Genomic DNA, 24420 nt, shown 5'->3' on the forward strand with positions numbered 1-24420 from the left:
CAGCCTCTTCTCTTCCCATGGGTACACATTGTGTCTGGATGTTGGCCCACAGGGTTATCTTACTGGCCTGATGACCGTGTCCCTGAAATGCTGTACTGTACTACTCGTTCCCATCAACCAGCTGTATGGCAGGCCCACAGCTTGGTCCCCTCGTCCAAGTGGAACCAGTACTCACATGTATTTACTTACTTACTGCCATGCAGAAACAATCTGTTATAAGTAAAGGTCTGGTTATCAAAATTTACTTGAGTAGAAGTACAAAGTATTGGCATAAAAATACACTTAAAGTACCAAAAGCGATTATGCAGAATATCCCATTTCACAAATGATCATATGTCTAAAATGTATAAAAAATCGCTGCTCAAAACGCGTCGCATCGCTATTTTCAAATAGCCAAAGTTTAAGTAGGGCTGAAGTGGTTAATGTATGTTTGGTAATGACGATCAAAATCTACAAAGTAACTAAATTTTTTTTAAATAATTGTTGTGGAGTGAAAGTACAATATTTGTCTCTGAGATGTAGTGGAGTAGAAGTAAAAGTATAGAACATTGGAAATACTCCAGTTAAGTAAAAGCACCTAAAACAAGTACTCGAGTACATGTACTTAGTTACTTTACACCAGCCCAAGTGGAACACAACACGCACGTTGGAGTGGCAGAGTTGTTCCCTTGTTGCAATGATTCATACATACCCAACACTGCCGCCCCCCGCCACCCCCCCCTCCGCTTTCCCAGAATGCATCACTGGCGTGCCTGGCCGTGCCCAGGTCCGTGCCCCTGCTGACATTGAATCAGTGTATTACTCATCGTTCTGCCTTGATGACACTCTGCACTGTGTGCGTGTGCGTGTGCGTGTGTGTGTGTGTGTGTGTGTGTGTGTGTGTGTGTGTGTGTGTGTGGATGTTGATCACTCAGACAGTAATGGCTTGTTGTTTGTCAGACACTAGAAGGAACAAGCGGTGGTAGTGCACAAATTGTAATATAAAATGAGATGATTGGTGCCGTCGCTCAGAGTGAGTCAGCGTCCAGGCTCAGTGTTTAAAGTGTTAAACCACAGAGGCAGGATTTTTGTATGTATTAAATATTTCCAAAGTCCATGACGTTATTCCAGTGAGCCATTGCTATAACAGGGCTTAAGGCCATTTGTGTGTGTGTGTGTGTGTGTGTGTGTGTGTGTGTGTGTGTGTGTGTGTGGCGGACCAGCGACTGCAACTCTAAAGAGAAATTAGATGTTTGCCCGCGACCCAAATTAGTGAAAATAGCAGATCTACAAGCTCACAACACGGCGTGAAGTGGTTCTGAGCTTGTAAATCTGCTACTACTTATTAAACATGTTTTATTTATTCATAGAAATGATTTGATATTTTAACATTTTATTTATGAAATACTTTTGAAAAATGTTGGAATTGTTTTTTAGTTGAAAGTTGTGTTTTTTTTGTTAAACCTTTTCCAAATCTTTTTTTTTTTATGTAAAGGGGGGATATCGCACAACCCATAAAAAATGCTCTCATATGGGACAGGTCTCAGCCCGCTGTTTGGGAACCACTAGTCCTGGAGCATACAGTATTAGAGTATTCCATTTCAGTGTCCTCCTCCTCGGGGCCCCCTCTTCGCTGGCCCGCTGCGGTCGGACCCTCTCGACACATTCCCTTGCCAAGTGTGCTTTTTGATTAGCGACGGCACATGAAAACAGCCGCGCTCACACTGTCACACTGGCGCTCTCCCATATGGAATGTGTCGCCTGCTATCTAATCAGGTTCTCTTTGCTGTGTTAGAAGTTAACCATTTATTGAACACGCGCTTGCTTTGACGAGACCGACCTCAGTGGCTGGCTGCCTGTCTTGAACCCTATATACTTTAGTTGACAGGGACCCCTCAGGGTTCTATACTAGGTCTGCTTCTTTATTTTTTCTTCCCAAAAGCTCTTTGTTTGCCCCAGAATACGGACGATAGGGTTGATGTGGTTAATAGTGCGCTAACGGCGCTGTAGCTGTCATAAATCCGCGCTGTCAGGCAGAAACCTCTTATATCCATATTGTTTTGGTAAAATAAAGCCCTACTTGATCATACTACAGCGTCCCACAAAAGCATCAAAAGCAGCAGATCCGCAAGCTTGAGCTTGTAGATCTGCTACTTTTGATGCCGTTGAATCCTGAAAGGCACGATAATTACAGAAATGGGTAAACGACGTAACAGTTGCCTTTTTTTTTTTTTTTTTACATTGGAGATTGAAATACAGTGTTGTTCAGGAGGCCTGGGTGTTTGCATTGTGACGCACGTCGTTGCCCTTGTGATATGTATTGCTCCTTTTTTAACCCATTAAGACCTGGAACTGTGTCATTTTTAGATTTGAGCTAAAAAAGCATTATTTTACACTTTGGGCTATTCAAAAATAGCAGATATACAAGCTCATAGCGCGGCACCGAGTGCCGCGCTACGAGCTTGTAGATCTGCTATTTTTGAAAATTCGTGAAAATGTGTGCAAATCTTTGAATATATATATTTTGAAAGCAAACATTTTTAACTCAAATCTTTGCTTCTGGGGGTCCCTGGAACAAAGGAAAAAAGATTGAGCACCACTGATGTAGAAACATACGTTTTTCAGAAAACTGTTGGGATTTAGGAGACATGTAGAATCGGCTTCAGGTCTCAATGGGTTAAGCATCTTATCTGCAGTTAGCGGAGCGACACTGTGCTTTCTGACAGTTAACCACATTAACCCGGCTGTCTCAACATTTTCAACATTTGTCACATCTTTGACGCGCCACGTTGTGAGCTCGTACAATTGCTATTTTTGCTACTTGTCCATACGAGGAAGTGCGTATGTGGTTGCTGTCGGGCAGAAACCTTGTATCTCTTATGTTTCAACTTCTTAATGTTTTTTTTTCTTCGCTTGAAGTAGCACTGTGTACTTTAACTTTCCTCTTCTACCCTGCATTTGAACTGATTTTTACCATTGAGCTAATAGAGCCTGCCTGCTTGCTCAGGGGATAAATTCAATCTTGACCTTCTGGTCAAAATTCGTGTCAGATCCTGTGTCTAGGTGAGACTTGACCTTTGACACAAACTAAATGTCTCAATAGAAGAGCAGGGAGACCAAATACAACCACCCCTATTATATAAGTTATATTGTGATAACATACTCTACCATACAGATTGGACAACATTACATTTTATTCATTAAACAAAAGTTACATTGTGAGGCTTTAATGCCCTACTTTGTCATACAATAGTGCCACGCAAAGTAGTGAAAATGGCAGATCTACAAGCTCACACAGTGACCTTATAGATCGGCTATTTTCACTATTTCTAAAATAAAAAGTAATCATTCCATTTCCTGAAAAGTAGGTCTTGTACATAGGAGGTTTCCACGCCCCGGTTGTCCAACATATAGGCCTTATATGTGGTTAATGGTTTGTGAACACGGTCTTGGTGTGACTTCTTACTTAGTGTATAGCATGACATAGGGTCTCGTTTTCACAACTCCTGTCTGACTACTGTTTATCCTTTTTTAGGGTTGTTTAGGCTACCGAGTGTTTTTAGTGCTTTTATGCACACACACACACACACACACACACACACACGCACACACGCACACACACACACACACACACACACACACACACACACACACACACACACACACACACACACTAGGGAAATTACTGCTAAGATTGCTGGTGTGGAAAAATAAATTAAAGTGCAGGAACTACCCGCAGGAAAAAAAAAGGTTATATCAGCAGCACTGCCCACTCCGGTCGCACACACTTGGTGTTTCCATCATCATGATAACGGCTGACCTGGTGAATTATGATGATGATGATGAAAGCTGTGTGTGTGTGAGGCACCTCAGGAGCTCCACTGTGCTGAAGGAGACATATTACTGCATATCCTTCTAGTGGTGGAAAAAGTACTCAATTGCTTGACTTGAGTAAAAATATCAATACTGCAATGCAGAAATACTCCGTTACAAGTAAAGGTCTGGAACTCAAAAATGCACTTGAGTGAAAGAATAAAAGTATTGGCATCAAAATGTACTTAAAGTACCAACAGTAAAAGTATAGTCATTATGCAGAATGTCCCATTTCAAGTTTTCAAATGTATTAAAAAAACGGCACGTTTTGAGCTTTTAGATCGGCTATTTTCAAATAGCCTAAATGTGCATAGGGCTGAAGTGGTTAATGTATGTTTTGTAATGATAATCAAAATCTACAAAGTATCTAGTAAGTTTTCAAATAATTGTGCGGGAGTAAAAGTACAATATTTGCCTCTGAGATGTAGTGGAGTAAAAGTGTTTAAAATTGGAAGAACTCCAATAAAGTAAAAGTACCTAACATTTTTACTTAAGTGCAGTACTTGAGTAAATGTACTTAGTTGCTTTCCACCACTGCTACAGCGTCACACAAAAGTTGCAGATCCGCAAGCTCGCGCCGCGTTTCTTTCGAGCTTGTGGATCTGCTGCTTTTGATACTTTTGAATTTGAATCCTGACAGTTTTGGACATGTGAGGTTTCCTACCGACAGAGACGATATAATACAGTTGCGGTTGTCTGTGTGTACGTTGAACAGTTTGTTCTTCTATGCACACGCACACGCCCACACCTCAGGTCTGTGGAATGTTCATGGGAAACCTTCATACTTTTACTCTTCAACCCTGTACACTTCGTTGTCCCTATACCCTTCCTTTTACTTTGGGTATTTTCGCTGAAGGTTCACCTGTTTTTTACATGATTCCCAAAATCGGGATGCTAGGGTTTGGTGGTTGTTGATTGATTGAATACTTTATTAACAGTGTGCAAAAGGTACAGAGGTACAGGTACTTCCATCGTGGTCCTATGTATTCAATTCATCAAGACATATAATGACATACAATGCTATACAATAAATCATCAATACTAGGAGCAGTGAAAACAGTGGGGGGTAAGCTAGAACATTGGTTCTCAAAGTGGGGTCCGGGGACCCCCAGGGGTACTTGAGGGGGTTCCAGGGGGTCCCCAGCTAAATGATGGACAGGAACCAAATGGACCCTTATGGGTCTGTAACTCTGATAGTGTACAAATGGAACCAAATGGACCCGTTAACCAAATGGACCCTAACGGGTCCATTTGGTTCCATTTGTACACTCTCAGAGTTAAATTAACATTCGTTTTACAATGTGAATTGGAGTCCCAGAGGTATAAATGCCATTAAATGGGGGTCCGTAGCCCTAATGCATGTCAAACTGGGGTTCCTTGAAATTAAAATGGTTGAGAATCACTGCTATAGAGCCGTAAAAATCTTCTCTTATGGGGGTCCCTTGCATAAGTTTTCAAATGGGGGTCCGCGGGCTAATAAGTGTCAATTTGGGGGTCCTTGACATGAAAGGTTTGAGAATCACTGAGCTAGACTTGTCTAGGTCCAGTTGCAAATTGCAGACAGGTGCTCGTTCATGGCGGTTTTGAAGGAGCGTAGGGAGTCACACTTTTTGATGGCTGTTGTTAGGGCGTTCCACGTTTTGGTGGCATAATGGTAGAATGAATTCGTACTGGAAGTCAGATGGAGGCAACTTTGAAACTTTGCTTCTTAGCGGATGACTGATGTCATGTGCCATGCGAGAGTGCGGACTATAGCAGCCAACACCAACTCTGAACTCCTGAATGGCTGCCCTGCTCCACACCCTCCATGTCTAGCATCAGGGCCTGGAGCTCTGTTGCAGAGCAAGCCCACGCTGTTCCAATATGTATTACACCAAATCATGAGCGAGCCTCTGTAACTGTTTCAACCTCTGCACAAAAATATTACTCCTGTGCCTATTCTCACCCTTACGACCCCGGGGCAACGCCGGGCATGCTGCCAGCGTTATCTGTTTTGAGCCTTGCAGTGTACAAAGACATATTTGAGTGGATGTAGTCATTTTCTTTGTGTCTCCTGTAGAACATTATTGTCTGAAAATGTACAAGCTCCCAATGCGTTCAGGATGCGACGCGTTGTGAGCTTGAAAATCTGCTATTTTGGGTGTATTAATATGTTATGGTAGAAGCTCGACTGAAGGAATTTCCTAAAAATCTTGTTTTACTCTCAAAGCAACCTGTTGAGAGGACTTGTTGGTCAGGTAATAGTGTTGTTGTTGCACATGCTTGTCAGGTTTGGCTGGTGGGAGTTTTTAGGGTTGCCATGTCTGCTTACTATATGCCACTTTGGGCTTCTTTTTCTGTGAAGTTGCTTGTAAATATTGGTAGGTTGCAGTTTTAGGCTTGCTTCTAAAGTGTAGTTGCTTATTTGAACTTGCTTCCAACTTTTTTTTATTATGGTTCTCATGTCAAGGACCCCCAAATTAAAATGTGTTTGTCCGCGGACCCCCCATCTAAAAATGTTTTGTACCAGATTTGTGTTGTTAGAATGTACAGTTTTTTTGGGGGGAAAATATGCGACGCGAGCTTGTAGATCGGCTATTTTCAAATAGCAAATCTATATAGGTTTAAAAGTTTGACCCAGTCGCTTCTTTCGGCCTTGTTTTCATAGACATGGTTGCTTGTTTCTCTCGCAACACCTGGCAACGGTGGTGGGAGGTCACAGGGTTGATGAAACCTCTCACACAGTCGGTGCCTTCCACAGAAGTGTGAAGTGGAGAGCTAACTAGCTAGCCTAGCTGTGTGTGTACACAGAGGTGTGAAGTGGAACCCTGCAGATGAAAGCACACACAAAGTGTTTCCTGATGGACCTTCCTCTACAGTTCAGTGAACTGTGTTTATTCACTGAATTGAAAGAAAATTATATATATATATATATATATATATATATACAAGATATCACCATGCGTCACATCTTGAGCTCCAGTTGTTAGATGAACCCTCTCACACAGTGTCTCCTATATTGCAGTGGTTCTCAAACTTTTCATGTCGAGGACCCCAAAATTTACACTTATTAGCCCGCGGACCCCCATTTGAAAAGATAAGCCAGGGACCCCCATAAGAGAAGATTTGTCCGGCTCCAGCAGTGATTCTCAATCATTGTTATTTAAGGACCCCCCCAGTTTGACGTGCATTAAGCTACAGACCCCCATTTAATGGCATTTCTGTAACCCTCTGGGACCCCAATTCATATTGTAACATCAATGTTAATTTAACTCTGAGAGTGTACAAATGGAACCAAATGGATCCATTTGGTTCCATTTGTACACTCTCAGAGTTACAGACCCATAAGGGTCCATTTGGTTCCATTTGTACACTCTCAGAGTTACAGACCCATAAGGGTCCATTTGGTTCCTATAAATCATTTAGCTGGGGACCCCCTGGTATCCCCTCAAGTACCCCTGGGGGTCCCCGGACCCCACTTTGAGAACCAATGCTATACTGTGTGCCCTTCCACAGAAGTGTGAAACGGAGAGCTAACAGCTAGCCTATAGCGGTGTGTGTGTTTTTGAAAGGTAATAATACGTTGAAGTAATGACACGCGTTGGTCGTAGATCTGCTATTTTCACAATTTGCCCCCCCCCCCTCCAATTGGCAGTGTTTGTGGGTGGGAAGCCCCCTGTAGATGTTCCTCATCGGTGCTATAGCGACTCCTACTGGTTGGCACTTGTTCAGCAGGGAGGGAAAACTGGTGATAATGGTGTGTGAACCTCCTCGTACGTTACGATCTCCTGGTGAAACCTCTCACTGGCCCGTGAGAAGATGACACGGGTGACACCATCATGTGTGTGTCAGAGGGAGTCATGAGTACGTTCTCTGGACTTGGAGTGCAAACTGTGGGTCAGGACCCCAACTTGTGTCACGGCACGGGAGGAGATATCTAGTGGTGGAAAAAGTACTCAAATGTTTTACCTAAGTAAAAGTATCAATACTGCGATGTAGAAATACTCTTGTTACAAGTTAAAGTCCGGAATTCAAAATTTACTTGAGTAAAAGTCCAAAAAGTATTGGCATCAAAATGTACCAAATGTAAAAGTACTCATTATGCAGAATGTCCCATTTCACAAGTTAAAAAAAAAAATCTTTTGAAAATAGCAGACCTACAAGCTCGCAATGTGTCGCATCGCGACGCATTGTGAGCTTGTAGATCGGCTATTTTCAAATGGCCGAAATGTATATAGGGCTGAACCTAAGTGGTTAATGCATGTTTTGTAATAATAATCTAAATCTACAAAGTAACAAGTAACTCAAGTTTTCAAATAATTGTAGTGGAGTAACAGCACAATATTTGCCTCTGAGATGTAGTGGAGTAGAAGTAAAAGTACTGAAAATTGGAAACACGCCACTAAAGTAAAAAATACCTCAGAATTGTACTTAAGTACAGTACTTGAGTAAATGTACTAATAGCATAATTAAATATGTTAATTGACAACATATTGATAAAATACAGAGGAGATTCTCCATTGCCTCCTCCATTGACCCAGAGAGGACTATGGGAAATAATGTCTGATTTTTGTTATGGGTTTGGGTTTTTTAACCCAGTAGTTCTCAAACTTTTCAGTGCCAAGGACCCCCAAATTTATATATATTTGGCCGAGGACCCCCACCTGAAAAGGTCAAAATTGTCCAAACTGTTTAGATATTTTTCAAATAGCCTTTCAAATATTTTCAAAAAAAAGCTGCTGTGAGCTTGTGGATAAAGTGGCTAAAATGATTGTGATGCTAATATATGAACTGCTGTGGACCCCCTGGATCCCACTTTGAGAACCACCGTTTTAACCACCTGAACCCCAGCATTCATAGTCCGGGGCGGAACTTTAACCAAGAATTGCACATCTACTGTACCAGCTCACAAGCTTGTAGACAGAGATTGTTGGCAAAGAGCTTTGGTGTAGATCAGTGGTTTTTAACCCTTTTCATATCAAGGTCCATTATTTATTGGGCATTTCAGCCGCGGAACCACCATTTGATGAGATTTATAGACTCTCAGACCCAAGACTTTTGTTTTGTTATCGTTGGATACGATTTTGTCCACAATTCCATGCTGTGTTGATGTTGGTACCATAGGAGAGATAACAGGCCAACTTTGATCAAAATAACAATTCTTTAATTTAAGTAATGCAGATATTTAACTATAATTGAACTCTTTGAGAGCGTAAAATGAAACCAAATGGACCCGTAAGGGTCCATTTGGTTTCATTTTACGCTCTCAAAGAGTTAAAGATCTATAAGGGTCCATTCGGTTACCAACTCTCCATCATTTAGCTGGGGACCACCGGGAACCAGCCTCAAGGACCACTGGTGGTCCCCGGACCTCAGGTTGAGAACCACTGGTGTAGACGGTCCACGTAGAGAGCCAACTCAACTTGGGTCCAGTTTATTAAGTCAAGAGGGTTTAAGTGGATATTTGATTTGGAGCATGCAAGTATGTCTCCATGACCATGGTCCAAGGCCAGTAGTATTAGAGCCTGCACAATCTGGACTCTGCTGTCCATACAGAGGCATACAGTACATAGGCTACAGTTGGCCATATTATGGCCACCAATAGGCTTAATCTTGCTGAATACATTTGTAATATCGTTGCTGTGTTCGGGCAGAAACCTCTTATCTCCAGGTTTGAACTTTGAACAGATATGCTACTTTTGCTGTTTTTGAATTTGAATCCTGAAAAGTAACAGTTTTGGACATAATGATGTTTTACACCCGACAGACGATATACAATCTGAAGATTAACCTGACAGATTTCCCAGATATTCGTATTCTTTGACTTTGTTCAACCTTTACATTGTTAAAAGTAGAGAATCAGCAGATGAAGTAATGAAAATAAACCCACTGCAATGAGTAATTTACTAAAACTGAATTAACTGATAATATTATGATTATCGTTATGATGTTTACATGCATGTGTTTACGTACTTCAAAGAGCGGGCTTTGGTGTGCCTGGAGAAGCTTTTACAAAAACTATCATTTTGCCAGAAGGGCCTCATGGTCAAAACATGTTGTTTGTTTGTTCTGAGTCACTGAAAAAGATACGAAAAAAAACATTGTCTTTGGCCTTTGAGCGCACAAATGCCTTTCCCTTTGTTTATTTACTTTTTAATTATTAAAAACATGATGTTGGCGGTCAAACAATGCATTGTAAATGAATGATCATGAATAAATACTGTGTTGGGTTCGATCACATCAAGCATGAATCAGTATTTTCTGGGTCACTCTGCTGCAACCTCCCAGACCAAAAGAAAATAAGTACATTTACTTGAATACTGCACTTAAGTACATTTATTTATACTTTTTTTTGCAAGCTCATTCACTCCATCTACTGTACATTTCAAATAGAAATATTGTACTTTTGACTCCACTACATTTCTAGGAAGGGACTCTTGGCACCCAAACGTACAAATACAAATATATTATGAATTAACCACTTAAGCCATATTTCAAATCGTTGTGAGCTTGTAGATCTTTTTTTCATTTATATGGGGAAATTTCAAAATGGCAATGCAGTGAGGGAAAAAAATAAAATGTTTTGATTACTTAGTGTCCACCAACACTGGTTGTCTGCCAGTGGCAGAGACCTCTCGGCGCACATGAAGAGAAAGTTGGCAGCGTGACAAATCTCCTGACCGGCGGCCCCTGCTGCAGTCGTGCCTCCTCCTGCGTAGTCATTTTATCGACTGGACTGGAAATGAGAGCACGTATCAAGGTGAAACGTGAGGGAGCCAATGATGAGAGCATCCAGGTCACTGGGAGAGACTGACTGCCATGGTCACTGTCCTGTGACGCATGGGCAGTGGCAGTTAAACCCCAAACATGTATTGAAACCCACATTTAGAACCTTTAACTCTCACTCACCCACTTCATTTTAGCTCATGAGGCAGGTTTTTTGTCTCCGCCAGGCCGTAAGGCATGGCGAGAGTATGTTTTACTCCCTGTCCGTGTGTCCGTCCGTGTGTCCGTCCGTCTGCGAGCGGCTAATCTCCGACACCGTTGGCCCGCTCGCTCCGAAACTGTGCACACACACTCCCTGGATGCCAATTCAGAACCTCTGGCCCAAATATTTCACATAGCCCTGTTATAGCGCCACCAGGAGGCCGATCTGTGCAAAACCAATTTACTCCTACAGATTGTATCCAAACGTCATGCAAATCCGTACACAGTATCTCTATAGTCATGAGATCAACACGGATCTGTCCCATTTTCCATATTCCATCCTCATTGGCTAAGGTTGGATTCCAAAGTTTGCAGGATTGGTCCGTTTTGAACAAAATGCCTCAAATCATGAACGCAGCTTGTGATTTCCGTGAAATTTCACACGGACATTCCCACTAGGCCCAGGAAGAAATGGCACCCTTGTCACATTGGCCTGTTATAGCGCCACCAGCAGGTCTAATTTTGCAAAACACATTTTTGGAACAAAATGCCTCAAATCATGAATGCAGTGTCTGATTGCTGTGAAAGGCCTAAGAAGAAATGACACCCTTTTCACATTGGCCTATTATAGCGCCACCAGGAGGCCACAATAACCTACCTGACCTGGCCATGCGTCGCGATGCGACGCATTGTGAGCTTGTAGATCTGCTATTTTCAAAAGATTTGTATACATTTTAAAACTTGTGAAATGGGACACTCTGCATAATGTGTACTTTTACTTTTGCACTTTTAAGTATCCTTTGATACCAATACTTCGGTACTTTTACTGAAGTAAATTTTGAATTCCGGAATTTTACTTTGAACAGAGTATTTCTAACATTGCAGTATCGATACTTTTACTTAAGTAAAAAATGTGAGCACTTTTTACACCACTGGAAATGTGAGATGATGAAGGTCACTGGGGTGAGAGGAGGAGGACGGTAGGACACTGAGGCCCATGGACCTGCAACAGCGTCTACATCCAGCCACGTTTCCATTTGTTTGTCCGGCTTCTACAGAAAGACTCAGCGTCTCTATCTGTCACTGTGTTTGTATATGTGCCGTCAAGCTCTGAGTGATACACTGCTGTCTTTGTTGTGTGCTGGGAAAGAGCTGGCAAGTTTTGGATCTCTGCGTGACTGTGTGTGTGTGTGTGTGTGTGTGTGTGTGTGTGTGTGTGTGTGTGTGTGTGTGTGTGTGTGTGTGTGTGTGTGTGTGTGTGTGTGTGTGTGTGTGTGTGTGTGTGTGTGTTGTGTGCTGTGTGCTGTGTGTGTGTGTGTGTGTGTACTTGGATTTCTATAGTTGTGTGAGGGTCAAATGTCCTCACACAAGTATTGTATAGATTTTGAGAAATAGACATTGTGCAGACAATTTCCCTGGTTTTCCCCACAAGAGAAATGGCTAGTTTTATGATAAAAACAAATTGTTTTAGAGTTGGGTTTACTATTAAGAAAAGATTGGGGTTAGTGTTAGGATTAGACATGTAGAGGTTCAGGTTTAGGGTTGGAGTTACTGCCGGATTTATACTTAGTTGCACGCTGGTGCAGCAATTCATAACTCAGGGGTTTTAGGGTTTGTCACTAGTATAGTGTGTGGACTACATATCGTTCGGGCTATTTGTTCTCCAGGATTTTGGAAACGCATGACATTATTCTCACACACACGCACACACTCACACTCACACTCTCTCACACACACACACACACGCACGCACGCACGCGCGCGCACACACTCACGCTCACACGGTAGGGTCAGGGGTTTTGGCACAGATCTAACGCACACAAAGGCACGCAGTAATGTACGTAAGCTGTGGTGGACAGTAACTAGGTACCTTTATTTACTGTATTTACGTTGTTTTGTTTTTTTGTACTTTTCTTGAGTATTTGTATTTTTGGATACTCACTGTATGACTCACTCCACTACATTTCAAAGACAAATATTGTACTTTTGACTCCACTACATTTCCAGTAAGGGAGAAAGTACATTATGAATTAACCACTTAAGCCCTATTTCAAATACATTTATTGTGAAAATAACAGATCCACAAGCTCACAACAAAAGTTGTTTTAAATGCATGTACTTTTGAACACTTAAGTATTTTCTAAAAGCAAGTGCTCCAGTACTTTAACCCATTGATACCTGGAACGCATCTGTGTCACTTTAGATTTCATTGGCTATTCAAAAATAGCAGATATACAAGCTCATAGCGCGGCACCGAGTGCCGCGCTATGAGCTTGTAGATCTGCTTTTTTTTTTTAAATCGTGACTTTTTTTTGTTTTTTTTGTTTTTTCAAAAAACGTTTAGGATTTAGATTTTTTTTAAGAATCGCCTCAGGTCTTAATGGGTTAATTCAAGTTTCGACAGAGAAACTTTCACTTGAAGTTGAGCAAATATTTGACAAGGAGTATCTATACTTCTAGACTCGAGTGCTGGAATTGAGTACTTTGTCCAGCAGTATTGCTCACTCACACCGCACGTCAGGGTTATTTTTCTTGGCACGGATCAGACGCACACACACACACACACACACACACACACACACACACACACACACACACACACACACACACACACACACACACACACACACACACACACACACACACACACAGGCATGCGGTAATGTACAGTACGCATGGATTAAAGTTCTCAGTCGACTCGACTTATTTCAGTCATTTGGATTCCACAGAAGCCAGCATGTCCTCTATGGAAGCATGTCATGCACCGAACATAACCCATCTACAAGCTCACAACACGTGCGACGTGTTGTGAGCTTGTAGATCGGCTATTGGTTATTTTAAGATAAGAGCAGTGGTGGAAAGTAACTAAGTACATTTACTTAAGTACTGTACTTAAGTATAATTTTGAGGTATTTTTACTTTACTGGAGCATTTAAAATTTTCGGTACTTTTACTACTCTCTCTACAACTCTACATCTCGGAGGCAAATATTGTACTTTTACTCCACTACAATTATTTGAAAACTTTAGTTACTAGTTTCTTTGTAGATTTTGATTATTATTACAAAACACACATTATTACAACCCTATTATACAAATATTTTGAAAATGGACGATCCACAAGCTCACAATGCTTCGCGATGCGACCTATTGTGAGCTTGTAGATCTGGTATTTTCAAAATATTTGTATACATTTTGCACATTTGAAAACTTGTGAAATGGTACATTCTGCATAATGAGTACTTTTACTTTTGTACTTTAATTATATTTTTCTTTTTCTTTTTCCACCACTGTGTATGTAGAACAGCAGGAACATAGGTTTAGAATGATAACCTCTAAACATAATTCTAATAAACAAAAGGTTTCGGTCATGAGATTTGATATTTGCTCTCTTCCACGTGTACGTGAGCTGTGTGGACGAGGCCTCTGGAACACACAGGGCCTGAGATGAATACACTTTTAATTACACTTCAGTGAAAGGTAAACATTCTTGGTACAGCAGCTGCGACTTGGACTTCCACCAGCAGCCCTCGGTACAGTACACCCAGTCTAGAGGGAGAGGAACGCTAGTGTCACACTTGCGTGTGCAGTGCACACACACACACACACACACGCGCACACACGTACACACACTAACGATGACGACATTATGCACGCAATGTATCTTAGCAGAAGATGATATATTACACTGTACCTGTACACACGGGCTTGTAATATAAATTAACATATAATGTCCAAAACGCATATTTCTAACGACACATTATTCTCTCTCTCCCCCTCTCTCTCGACCCCCCTCTCTCTCTCTCACCCCCCTCTCCCTGTCTACCCCTCTCTTTCAATCTCCTCCCTCTCTCCCTCCCCACCTCTATTCTGTGATGCACATTGAACTGCACCAGATGTATGAAATGTGCTATATAAATAAACTTTGATTGATTGATTGACCCCTCTCTCTCTCTCTCTCTCTCTCTCTCTCAGACTACCTGGCGAAGCACGGTCGTCTCAACGAGCTGGAGGCCAGGAGGAAGTTCTGGCAGATCCTGTCGGCGGTGGAGTACTGTCACAACCGCAACATTGTGCACCGAGACCTGAAGGCTGAGAACCTGCTGCTGGACGGACACATGAACATCAAGATAGCAGGTATGCAATCGGAACGACATTGACCATTAATGACAATGAAGCCCAGCCAATAGGAACGCAGAGGGGTGGCCGTCTGAGAGGCGAGCGGCGTTTTACTACTCGCTTCGCAGTAGCCCTACTGGGCGAGGCCACTGCGTCGCCCACTTCTTTCGCTTCTTTCTCGCGAGCCACGAGAAGCACCACCGAGCGCGCTTTGCCGTGCTGAACGTTGCGAAGTTCGCTTGAGCTTACCCAGCCCCGTCTGAGTTATGTACCGATAGGCACAGAATCGTAAATGATTGCCCCCCCCCCAGGCAATGCCAGCGCCGAGCATTATTTTCCACCACGGAGTACTGTCCTCATGGCCCCGCCCCCGCTACTGCGAAGCGATAGTAAAACGCCGATCGCGTCTCACGTCTAATGGTGCGCCTGTGGCACACTGACGGCAATGATCATTAACCACATGAAAATAGGCAAACATTTGGGAGAAATAGCCCTGATCTACAGATCGGCTATGTTTTGCTTTTCAACGTACAGCAAAGTATGTAGGGTGTAAGTGGGTTAAATAAGAACCCCTGTAAACCCTTAAGATAACTGTCTGTTAAGTAAATCTGCAGTGTTCATTTAACTCATTTAACTTGCAATATTCTTTATTCTTCATTCATTCGGATCCCCATGAGCTGCCACAAGTATCAGCTACTCATCCTGGGGTCCACAACAAACATACCAATACATATCACATATAACACAACATGAGGAAAACATGTACAGTCTTACTAAAAACATTTTCAAGACAGTAAAAGTCAAGCAAAATTGACCAGAAACTCTTCAGATTCTGCCGAGTGGCCTCGGCAATGGAAGGGTTTTTGTTGTTGAGCCGCGGCCTTCCATGAGCTCAGCCCCGGCGGGGCTGAGAAATGTCTTAACTAGCTGTCCAGCCTATTATCACGGTGTTGACATGTGTCCACACAGGCTGTTAGTTGGCTGCACCAGTAGACTGCAAGACGAGTCTCACCTTGACTCCCAATGTGAGTCTCTAACCTTTCAAAACGCAGTTTAGTCCCCGCCCCCGTCCCTCAGCGGGACTACATTTTCAGTCATTTTGATTGAATACTTTATTCGTCAGAAATGTAAACAACATGTGGTACAGTCAGACATTAACGCTAAAAGGACAACACAAAAAGTGTGCGTGTGTGTGTTCACATGTTCTGTCTCTGCCATTTGGTGGGAAACTGTGGAAACTTGAAATCAATTGGATACTGCAGCCAGCCGACCATCTCCTCCGACTATGGGATCTCACATATTGAATTAAAGAATATATCGTCGCTGTCGGGTGGAAACCTCATATGTCCAAAGGCTGTTACTTTGTAGAATCAAAATTCAAAAGTAGCAAAAATGGTCGATCTACAAGCTGAAAACGTGTCCCAATGCGACACATTTTGAACCTGCAGAACGGCTATGTTCGCTACTTTTGTGTGACGCTTGTAGTACGATAAAGTATGGCATTAATTCAAGAAAAAAATTGAAATATGGAGATAAGAGGTTCCTGCCCGACAGCAACGATATATAACGTATGGATAAAATGGGTGCATGTTTGAGCATTAATGCTCACAGTGAGTTAACTGGCTGTAAGTTTGAGCCAATCTGCGATTCAGTAATACCGGTCTGCACACACTAGAGCAGGGGTCGGCAACAGGCGGCCCGCGGGCCGAAATTGGCCCCCCAGAAATAATATCTGGCCTGTGAGATAATTTTGAGAATTAAAAAAAAAAAAAAAAAAAAAAAAAATTTTTTTTTTTAGAAAAATATTTTTTGATTTTTTTTTTTGGGGGGAGGGATTTTATTTTTATACAGTATCAGACCGATAGTCTCACATATAGGCCGCTATTATATCTATTATATCCAAATACAGAAAGATACAGTATGAATGATTTACTGAAAAGTGTTATAAAAAAAGTATTAAAACTTAATGTTAAAATAATTATAAATACTTATTTCATAGAACCTGAACCCACTTTTGAAATCATGCACTCATAAACACGATGCATTTTAAAGGATTTATAACATTTTATAGCTAGATTAGAGGAAAATGGAGAAGAAAAAAAAAAATCACCAGAAAAATCGCCTGTGCTGATATTTAAACCGGAAAAAATGTTGATTTATATTGGTCAAACAGAACCGAATTAGACCCAAATTAGACCCGAATTAGACCGAGTTAGACCCGAATTAGACCCGAATTTTTTTGCGCCCGCGCGCGCGTGTATGTTCGCGGGGAGGCCCGGCCCGCGATGGAATGTCTGGGAGTGATATTGGCCCTAGGCTTATCTCAGTTGCCTACCCCTGCACTAGAGGATAAACTTGCTACAATAGTATCAGTGACAGGATTAATGTTTAATGAAACCACTAACACATGACCGTATTGTCTATGGCTTTGCTTTCTCCCTGCTATTTAAATACCAGTATGATGAAGGCAGTGGTGGAAAGTAACTAAGTACATTTACTTTAGTACTGTACTTCAGTACAATGTTGAGGTATTTGTACTTTACTTGAGTATTTCCAATTTCCAATACTTTTACTTCTACTCCACTACGTCTCAGAGGCAAATATTGTACTTTTACTCCACTACATTTACTTGAAAACTTTAGTTACTAGTTACTTTTCAGATATAAATTATGATATAATGAAACATACATTAACCACTTTAAACCAATTTTATACATAGGCTATTTGAAAATAGCAGATCTACAAGCTCACAACGCGTCGCATCGCGACGCGTTGTGAGCTTGTAGATCTGCTATTTTCAAATATTTAGTGCTTTTACTTTTGGTACTTTAAGTACATTTTTATGCCAATACTTTTGTACTTTTACTCAAGTCCATTTTTAATTCTGGACTTTTACTTGTAACAGAGTCTTTTTATATTGCAGTATTGGTACTTTTACTTAAGTAAAGAATTTGAGTACTTTTTTCCACCACTGGATAAAGGGTGAAAGTAAAATAAATGGGTTATCTGTTCTGCTCCAAAACGTGTTAACAAGCTACAATATATCCATTGTTGAACATAATCCACTGTTCATTTCTCTTGGCACTGTGAGTACACTTTGTATTGTGATTGCTGTGACTGAGAAGTGAAGTGATCTCTTCAGGATGTGAGTCGGTACGTTTTGTTGTGGTTCTTTGGCACGAACCAAACAACGCTAGGTGGCGAGATAATCTGCCATCAGCCCCGTTTTAACACGTTCAATCCGGGAACTCATCTGTGTCCTTTTTAAGATTTCTTTGGTTATTGAAAAATAACAGATATACAAGCTCATAGCGCGGCTCCGAGTGCCGCGCTACGAGCTTGTAGACCTGCGATTTTTAATCGTGAAAATGTGGGAAAATCTTCGATAAATCATATCTCCTTGGTCTTTGGGTCAAATTTAAAAAAAAAAACTTTTATTTTTAAATTATTTTTTTGTTGAAAGAACGCAGATCTGCGTTCTTGGCAGCGTGCGCTCTGCGGACGCAAAAGAACGCAGATCTGCGTCCATGGCAGCCAATGTGTTAAGTTGACCGGGATCCGCCAGGGGTCTATAGTTTGGCCCCTGCCCTTTTCCCTCTATACCAGGGGTCGTCAACGTTTTTCAGGCCAAGGACCCCTTTAGCTGAGAGAGATGAAGCAGGGGCCCCCACTACATTGCATACAATTGTGTTGCAGAATAAACTTTGTCATAGATTTCATAGATAGCTTCATTGACTATCATCAGACATTTCACTGCTTAAACATTCAACACTTTGTACTTGATTTGCTCCTCTTCCCCCTTACACCAAACCTCTTTGCCAAAACATAGCCAATCTGCTATTTTCGGCAAATGTTCCTCAGAATAGATATGCTAGGGTTCAAGTGGTTAATGTAAAAAAAAAGAATCCTATCACACAAAGATTTGCCGCACCCACCATAGTAATGCTGAAGACTCCCCTAGAGGTCCCGGACCCCCTGTTGAAGACCCCTGCTCTATACCAAATCTCTTTGCCAAAAAGATAGACAATCTTTAAGCTCACAAGTTAACAGGTCCAATTTGGAAGCGTTGTGAGCTGGTTAGATCTGCATTTTTTTTTGCTAAATGTTCACCTACGTAGTATTTGTGGCCAATGTTTCTCCTATTATGCCCAGAACACTAGGTTCCATGTGGTTAAGAAGTACTATGATGGTACATCTGTCCAACACTCCCAAACAAGTTACCTAAAAAGATACTGACTGAATTCATTAATTGAGGCACAAGTTAGAAATTATAGTGATATTGATTTGGACTGGCATCGCCCAGCCCTAGTTAGAAGGATTAAGGAAGGGCTGTGGGTATTTAGCTGTGAATGGGGTGATCGTTTTAGTCCGGTTATCGTCATTTGGAGACAGGATATTTTGTCTTAGACGCTGGGAACGTTTTGTGGGTGAAGAAGATGGGGAAAAGAGATGATTGAAGTCATCAGGTTAAAGCCAGGGGCTCGTTCTCAAAGTGTTTATCAAGCTGGTGGCACGAAACGTTCCCTGCCAGCCTCCGGACGGAGTCACCTTGTGGGAGGAACACAACACATGTAGACAAAGCTGGAGATTTAGATGTTTGGAATGGATGCCACAGAGTCTCAACAGCTATCTTCAGGGGGTTAGATCCAGTGGATGGAGGGTGAGGAGGGGGGGATACTGTCCTTAGAGGACCTTAACATTCCAAGCGTACTTTTAGAATGAGGCTCCTCGCCATAAGAAGAAGAAAAAGAAAAAAAAACGTGAAAAGTCCCTGTAAGAATTCCTTAATTCTCACAGTTAGTTTTTTTTTTTGAGCAGGGGTTACCAAACTATTTCAGCTCGAGACCCAAAAAGATAAATTCAGTGTCTTTTTATGGAAGTATTTGTATTATTATTTTAAGTTTCTGTAATCAATTTGTGATTGTATTGATTTCTTTCTTTATTTCTGGAAAAATAGAAAAGAAAATCCCCAAAAAAACTGATCCCGAACTATTATTTCGTCACCTTGCTAAACTAATGGCCCCCTAAGTCATTTTTTGAGGAAAATTTTATTTTTGCCTAAATCAGCTCCTCATGACACTGGCCACCTCTGGTAAAATCGCCCAACTCCTAATTGAAAAGGATCATGCTGTTCACTCCCCTTTTAGTATATTGGCCTATACTCCCTAGTGTGACTTAGGCCAAAATAGGCATTTTTTTTGCCTAAGTCAGCATGGTTTTGTGACTTAAGCCAAATTATTTACTGATTTAGGCCATTTTGAAATCATTTATGCTTTTTTTTCTGGCCTAAGTCAGATTTAATCCTATTTAAACCTATTTAAATCTCTTATGTTACATAACTGACAGACAGTGTTATTTCTATTTAAATAGTCATAATTTGTTATAAACATTTTGGGTGAAATGATTAAGAAATATCATATGGTTTTGTTTTGGATCAGTTTTTTATTTTTCCTGAAAAACTTAAAAAAATGACTTAGGCCATTAGTTTAGCAAGGCGGCGATTTGTGAATCCCTGTTCTAAAGATATTGGCAGATAATAAGAGACAGGCTGGTCTCGTCTTGCGGGACCGTGCGACGACCGATGGCTAATAAGAAGTAAGAGTCTGTCATTCCCCCATTTGTCATTGGGGTTTTCTGGTCGGACCTGGTTCCATGTTAGGTTGTTGACGAGCAGCAGCAGGTGTTATTAGCACGGTAGTTATTAACACCAGCGTGTCTGAGTCACTCCCAGCCAATTACCCACGCTGCAGATTAGATTGGGAGTGTAGGAACAATGGGAACAATATTAACCTGGCTGGTGAGGACAGAGAGACAGGACAGCAATGGAGCCAGGAACAGTCTGTACTCCATGCACGTGCACACATAGACATCAAAGGGGGCTTGAGCCCCTGCCCTTTTATGTCTGTCGGTAAAAAGTGCCCTCGCCAAACCATGGATGCAGAATTTATAATGGTGAAAAAAACAACAAATGCCCTTTCTCCATGCTGTACTCGAAGGCACCGAGGCAGCATTCAAGAGAATTACCTCTGTCTTACTCTCCTGAACTGGAATGCAGCCTTTAATGTTGTAAGAATGCCCGCTAGTCTCCTCTGTCTGTAAACTGTAGAAATCCCTGCGCATCCGTTGGCCCGCACCTGCAGACAGTAAAGTTTACTTAATTGAGCCCCATGCCGTGCAGTGTGTGCGCAGAATTATAGCCGATTTACAAGCCCACAACCCGTCGCAACGCGAGGCGTTGTGAGCGACGCGTTGTGAGCTTGTAGATCGGCTATTTTCAAATAGCCTAAGTATGCATAGGGCTGAGGTGGGTAATGTATGTTTTGTAATGATAATCAAAATCTACAAAGTAACTAGGCATTGGACCCAGAAATCTGGCATGGGTCAGTTGGGCTCTACTGCTCTAGTCATTATGTTGTATGGACATTATTATCTAAAATGATAAAGAACTCAGGGCACATCTTTGCATTATTGAACATGTATTCCAACAACAAACACGCATCCATACAGAGACATATAATAGCCCAGGGTTCCCCAACTAGTTTTCCTCAAGGGCCAAATTATGTCCAGGGTACCAAGCCGCGCGCGGGCACACATTTTTTTTCGTTTATTCTTATTGATTATTATTTTATTTTTATTTATTTTTATTTTCTGTAATCTAGCTAATTTGACACTGTGTTAGTTTAGGCCTGGGATTCTTAAATCCTGTGTTGAGGGTCACATAAGGAAAAAATGCACTCTGGAAACAAAATAAGTTGAGAACCAACCATTTACTTAAAATATTTGGTTGTTACAGTCTGCTTGAAAAGTAATACAGATTAACAGCAGCCAGTTGTACATACTGAAAATCAAAATAAATCCAGAATCAACAATTTACTTACAGATGTGTTTGTTACAGTCTGCTTGAGCAGTAACACACATATATATATATACATTTTTTATTTTTTTAATGTAGCCCTTCACCTTCTCCTCACTGCTGACGGATGTTCTGTAGAAAAAAATAACACTAGGAAAAAAACACTCTCTGATTCATTTGTACGAAGAACACACAGACTATACAACCGCTAACAGTGGACCATGTAGTCTTATTAGAAACCATCGGCGGCTGCGCACAGCCTGAGTTCTCCCCATCAGAAAGTTTGTGCATCAGTAGATGTATTTATTTACAGGTCAGTGGTTGGACCCCTCGCTACATGCACAGTCTGAGCAAGACACTTAAGACTCAATTGCTCCCAACGTGCCGCATTAATGGCATCCACTGCTCCTAATGGTTAGGATGAGTAAATACATACAAAGGAAGGGTTTTATAGGTTCAGATCAGAATGTGCAAATGTTCTGTTGACTTAATAACCCCAGCAACAACAACAACTAATGGGGACGCAAATGTTTTTATTTCCTTTTTTTTTTTATCTCTCACTGCTGTTGCTGCCATGATGACACATGCATTTCCCCTCTGGGATCAATAAACACTCTCCACCCTGGGAGAAACCAGCAGCACGTTTTTCTTTCTTTTTTTTTCAACGGCTTCAGTATATACATTATAGAAAAGTGTATCTAACGTCTTACGTTTTCATTGCCGTCTGGCAGAGAGCTGTTACTCGTATTTCGAAGAATGGCAAATCTGCAAGCGTGCGGCAACGTGTCACATCGAGGCCCGTTGAGCTTGTAGATCTGCTTTTCAAGCTATTTTTTGCTATACTTTTGACATACTTTGACACTGACATACGACAAAGTATAAAATAGGGCATTGATAACAAAAAGAAAAAAAGGAAATACAGAGATACACACAGAAAGGGGAAATATCTCTGTATAGCGAGATGTCGATACCGATATAACTGTTCCTTTCCATCATCCTGGATCAGTCTGGACTCTGGACAGTTGCGTAGACACAGACATTTAACCCATTCAATCCGGGAACGCATCTCTTGTCATTTTAGATTTCTTTGGCTATTCTAAAATTGCAGATATACAAGCTGATAGATCTGCTATTTTTGAAAATGTGTGAACATTTTGTGCAAAAAAAACATTTATTTTCAAAGATTTGCACAAATTTTCACGATTTTCTTTAAAAAAAATAGTCCAAAGAAATCTTAAGTGACACTTTAGATGCGTTCCCGAATTGAATGGGTTAATATTCCAACCTCCAACGCGCGCAAGCCTCTCAGACAGAGGAGGGGAGTGGAGACCCCCCACCCCCCGCACCCACCCCGCCCTGCGGCTGGCTGGCTGGCAGCCTGCGGAACGGGGAGGCTGAGCCCAGCAGCAAGCTAGTCATTCGGTCAAAGAAAGGTCACTGCGGTGATGGGCAGAGGAGAGAGAGAGAGAGAGAAAGGTGGGGGAGAGTTTGGAGCCACCGGCCCCGTATATACCCTTTATATTTACACTACAAAGAAGACCCCCCCCCCCCCACGCAAGTACAAATGGACGGAGAAAGAGATCGAGATAGAGAGCGGGGGCGGGGTAGGTAACAACAGAGATCAGTGGTTCTCCACCTTTTCTGGATCAGGGCCCACTTGAACATATCAGAAGCGTTCTGACCACTTAACACGGCTGGCAGCCCGGTCAGATCGTTTTCAGAGCATCGATTGACTCATTTTTCAAGGTTTAAAAAAAATAATAATAATATGAAGGGTTGTTTCTGGTCAGTAGGGATGTGTAAAAGTGACCAAAAATAAATTTGATATACTATAATTCTACTAATTCTACTAACGATTATTTGAATATTATTCACATTATTCGAATATTCGACCACGCCCCGCCTAAATAAAAACAAATGTATAATATATATATATATAATAAAAATGGAATGTTAAAAAATATTATATATATATATTATACAGTGTATATATAATATTTTTTAACATTCGATTTTTATCCCAAAAACTATTATTTGAATATTCGATTATTCTGATCCATCCCTACTTGTCAGAAGAGGTGAGGATGAAAATTGATTTCATAGATTATTAAAAAAAACTATCAATAATTTAGTAAAACGATCGATTAATAATTGATCCCTATTTTGCTTTTGGGGATAACTGGGGATCAGTAGTTATTGACAATAAATACAGTAACTGATCTATGGTCTCTAAGGTCACAACGTTGTGAGCTTGTACTGTAGCTTGGCTATTTTCACTATTTTTGCACGACGCTGCTGTTGTGTGATGAAGCATAAAATAACGCTTAAGTGGATAATCGTTCCGTTGATATATGAAAGATATAAAGGAAAAATAATGGATGGTTGCGGGCTGCAGCCCTTTTGGAGAGTGAGGGAATTGCTCTATGAAATCTTCTCCAAAAAAATACAACACAACAAAACCTCCGCCGGTGTATTCCACCGGGACACATTTAGGCTAATAATATGCTAATACTTGCATGTGCGTGTGTTCACACATCCATACACACACACACACACACACACACACACACACACACACACACACACACACACACCGCCCATGGTGCTGAGCGGTGCTTAGCGTAGCCAGCAGCATGCCGGGGTGGTTTGACGTCAACATCTCTGCTCAGTATTCAGCTCCATGAAGTGGGT

The 24420-nt window shown here is 41.4% G+C and overlaps 1 protein-coding gene across 1 annotated transcript in view; it reads left to right on the forward strand.

The window, feature by feature from the left end:
* sik2b (salt-inducible kinase 2b) overlaps positions 1–24420 on the forward strand; it is a 114962-nt gene that overhangs the window by 39001 nt on the left and 51541 nt on the right. The window contains 1 exon segment of the mRNA XM_084065360.1: positions 14733–14894. Within this exon segment, the coding sequence (XP_083921486.1) occupies positions 14733–14894 (162 nt within the window).

Source organism: Gymnoscopelus microlampas, assembly GCF_963454915.1.
Source record: "Gymnoscopelus microlampas genome assembly, chromosome: 8".
Taxonomy (NCBI): Eukaryota; Metazoa; Chordata; class Actinopteri; order Myctophiformes; family Myctophidae; genus Gymnoscopelus; species Gymnoscopelus microlampas.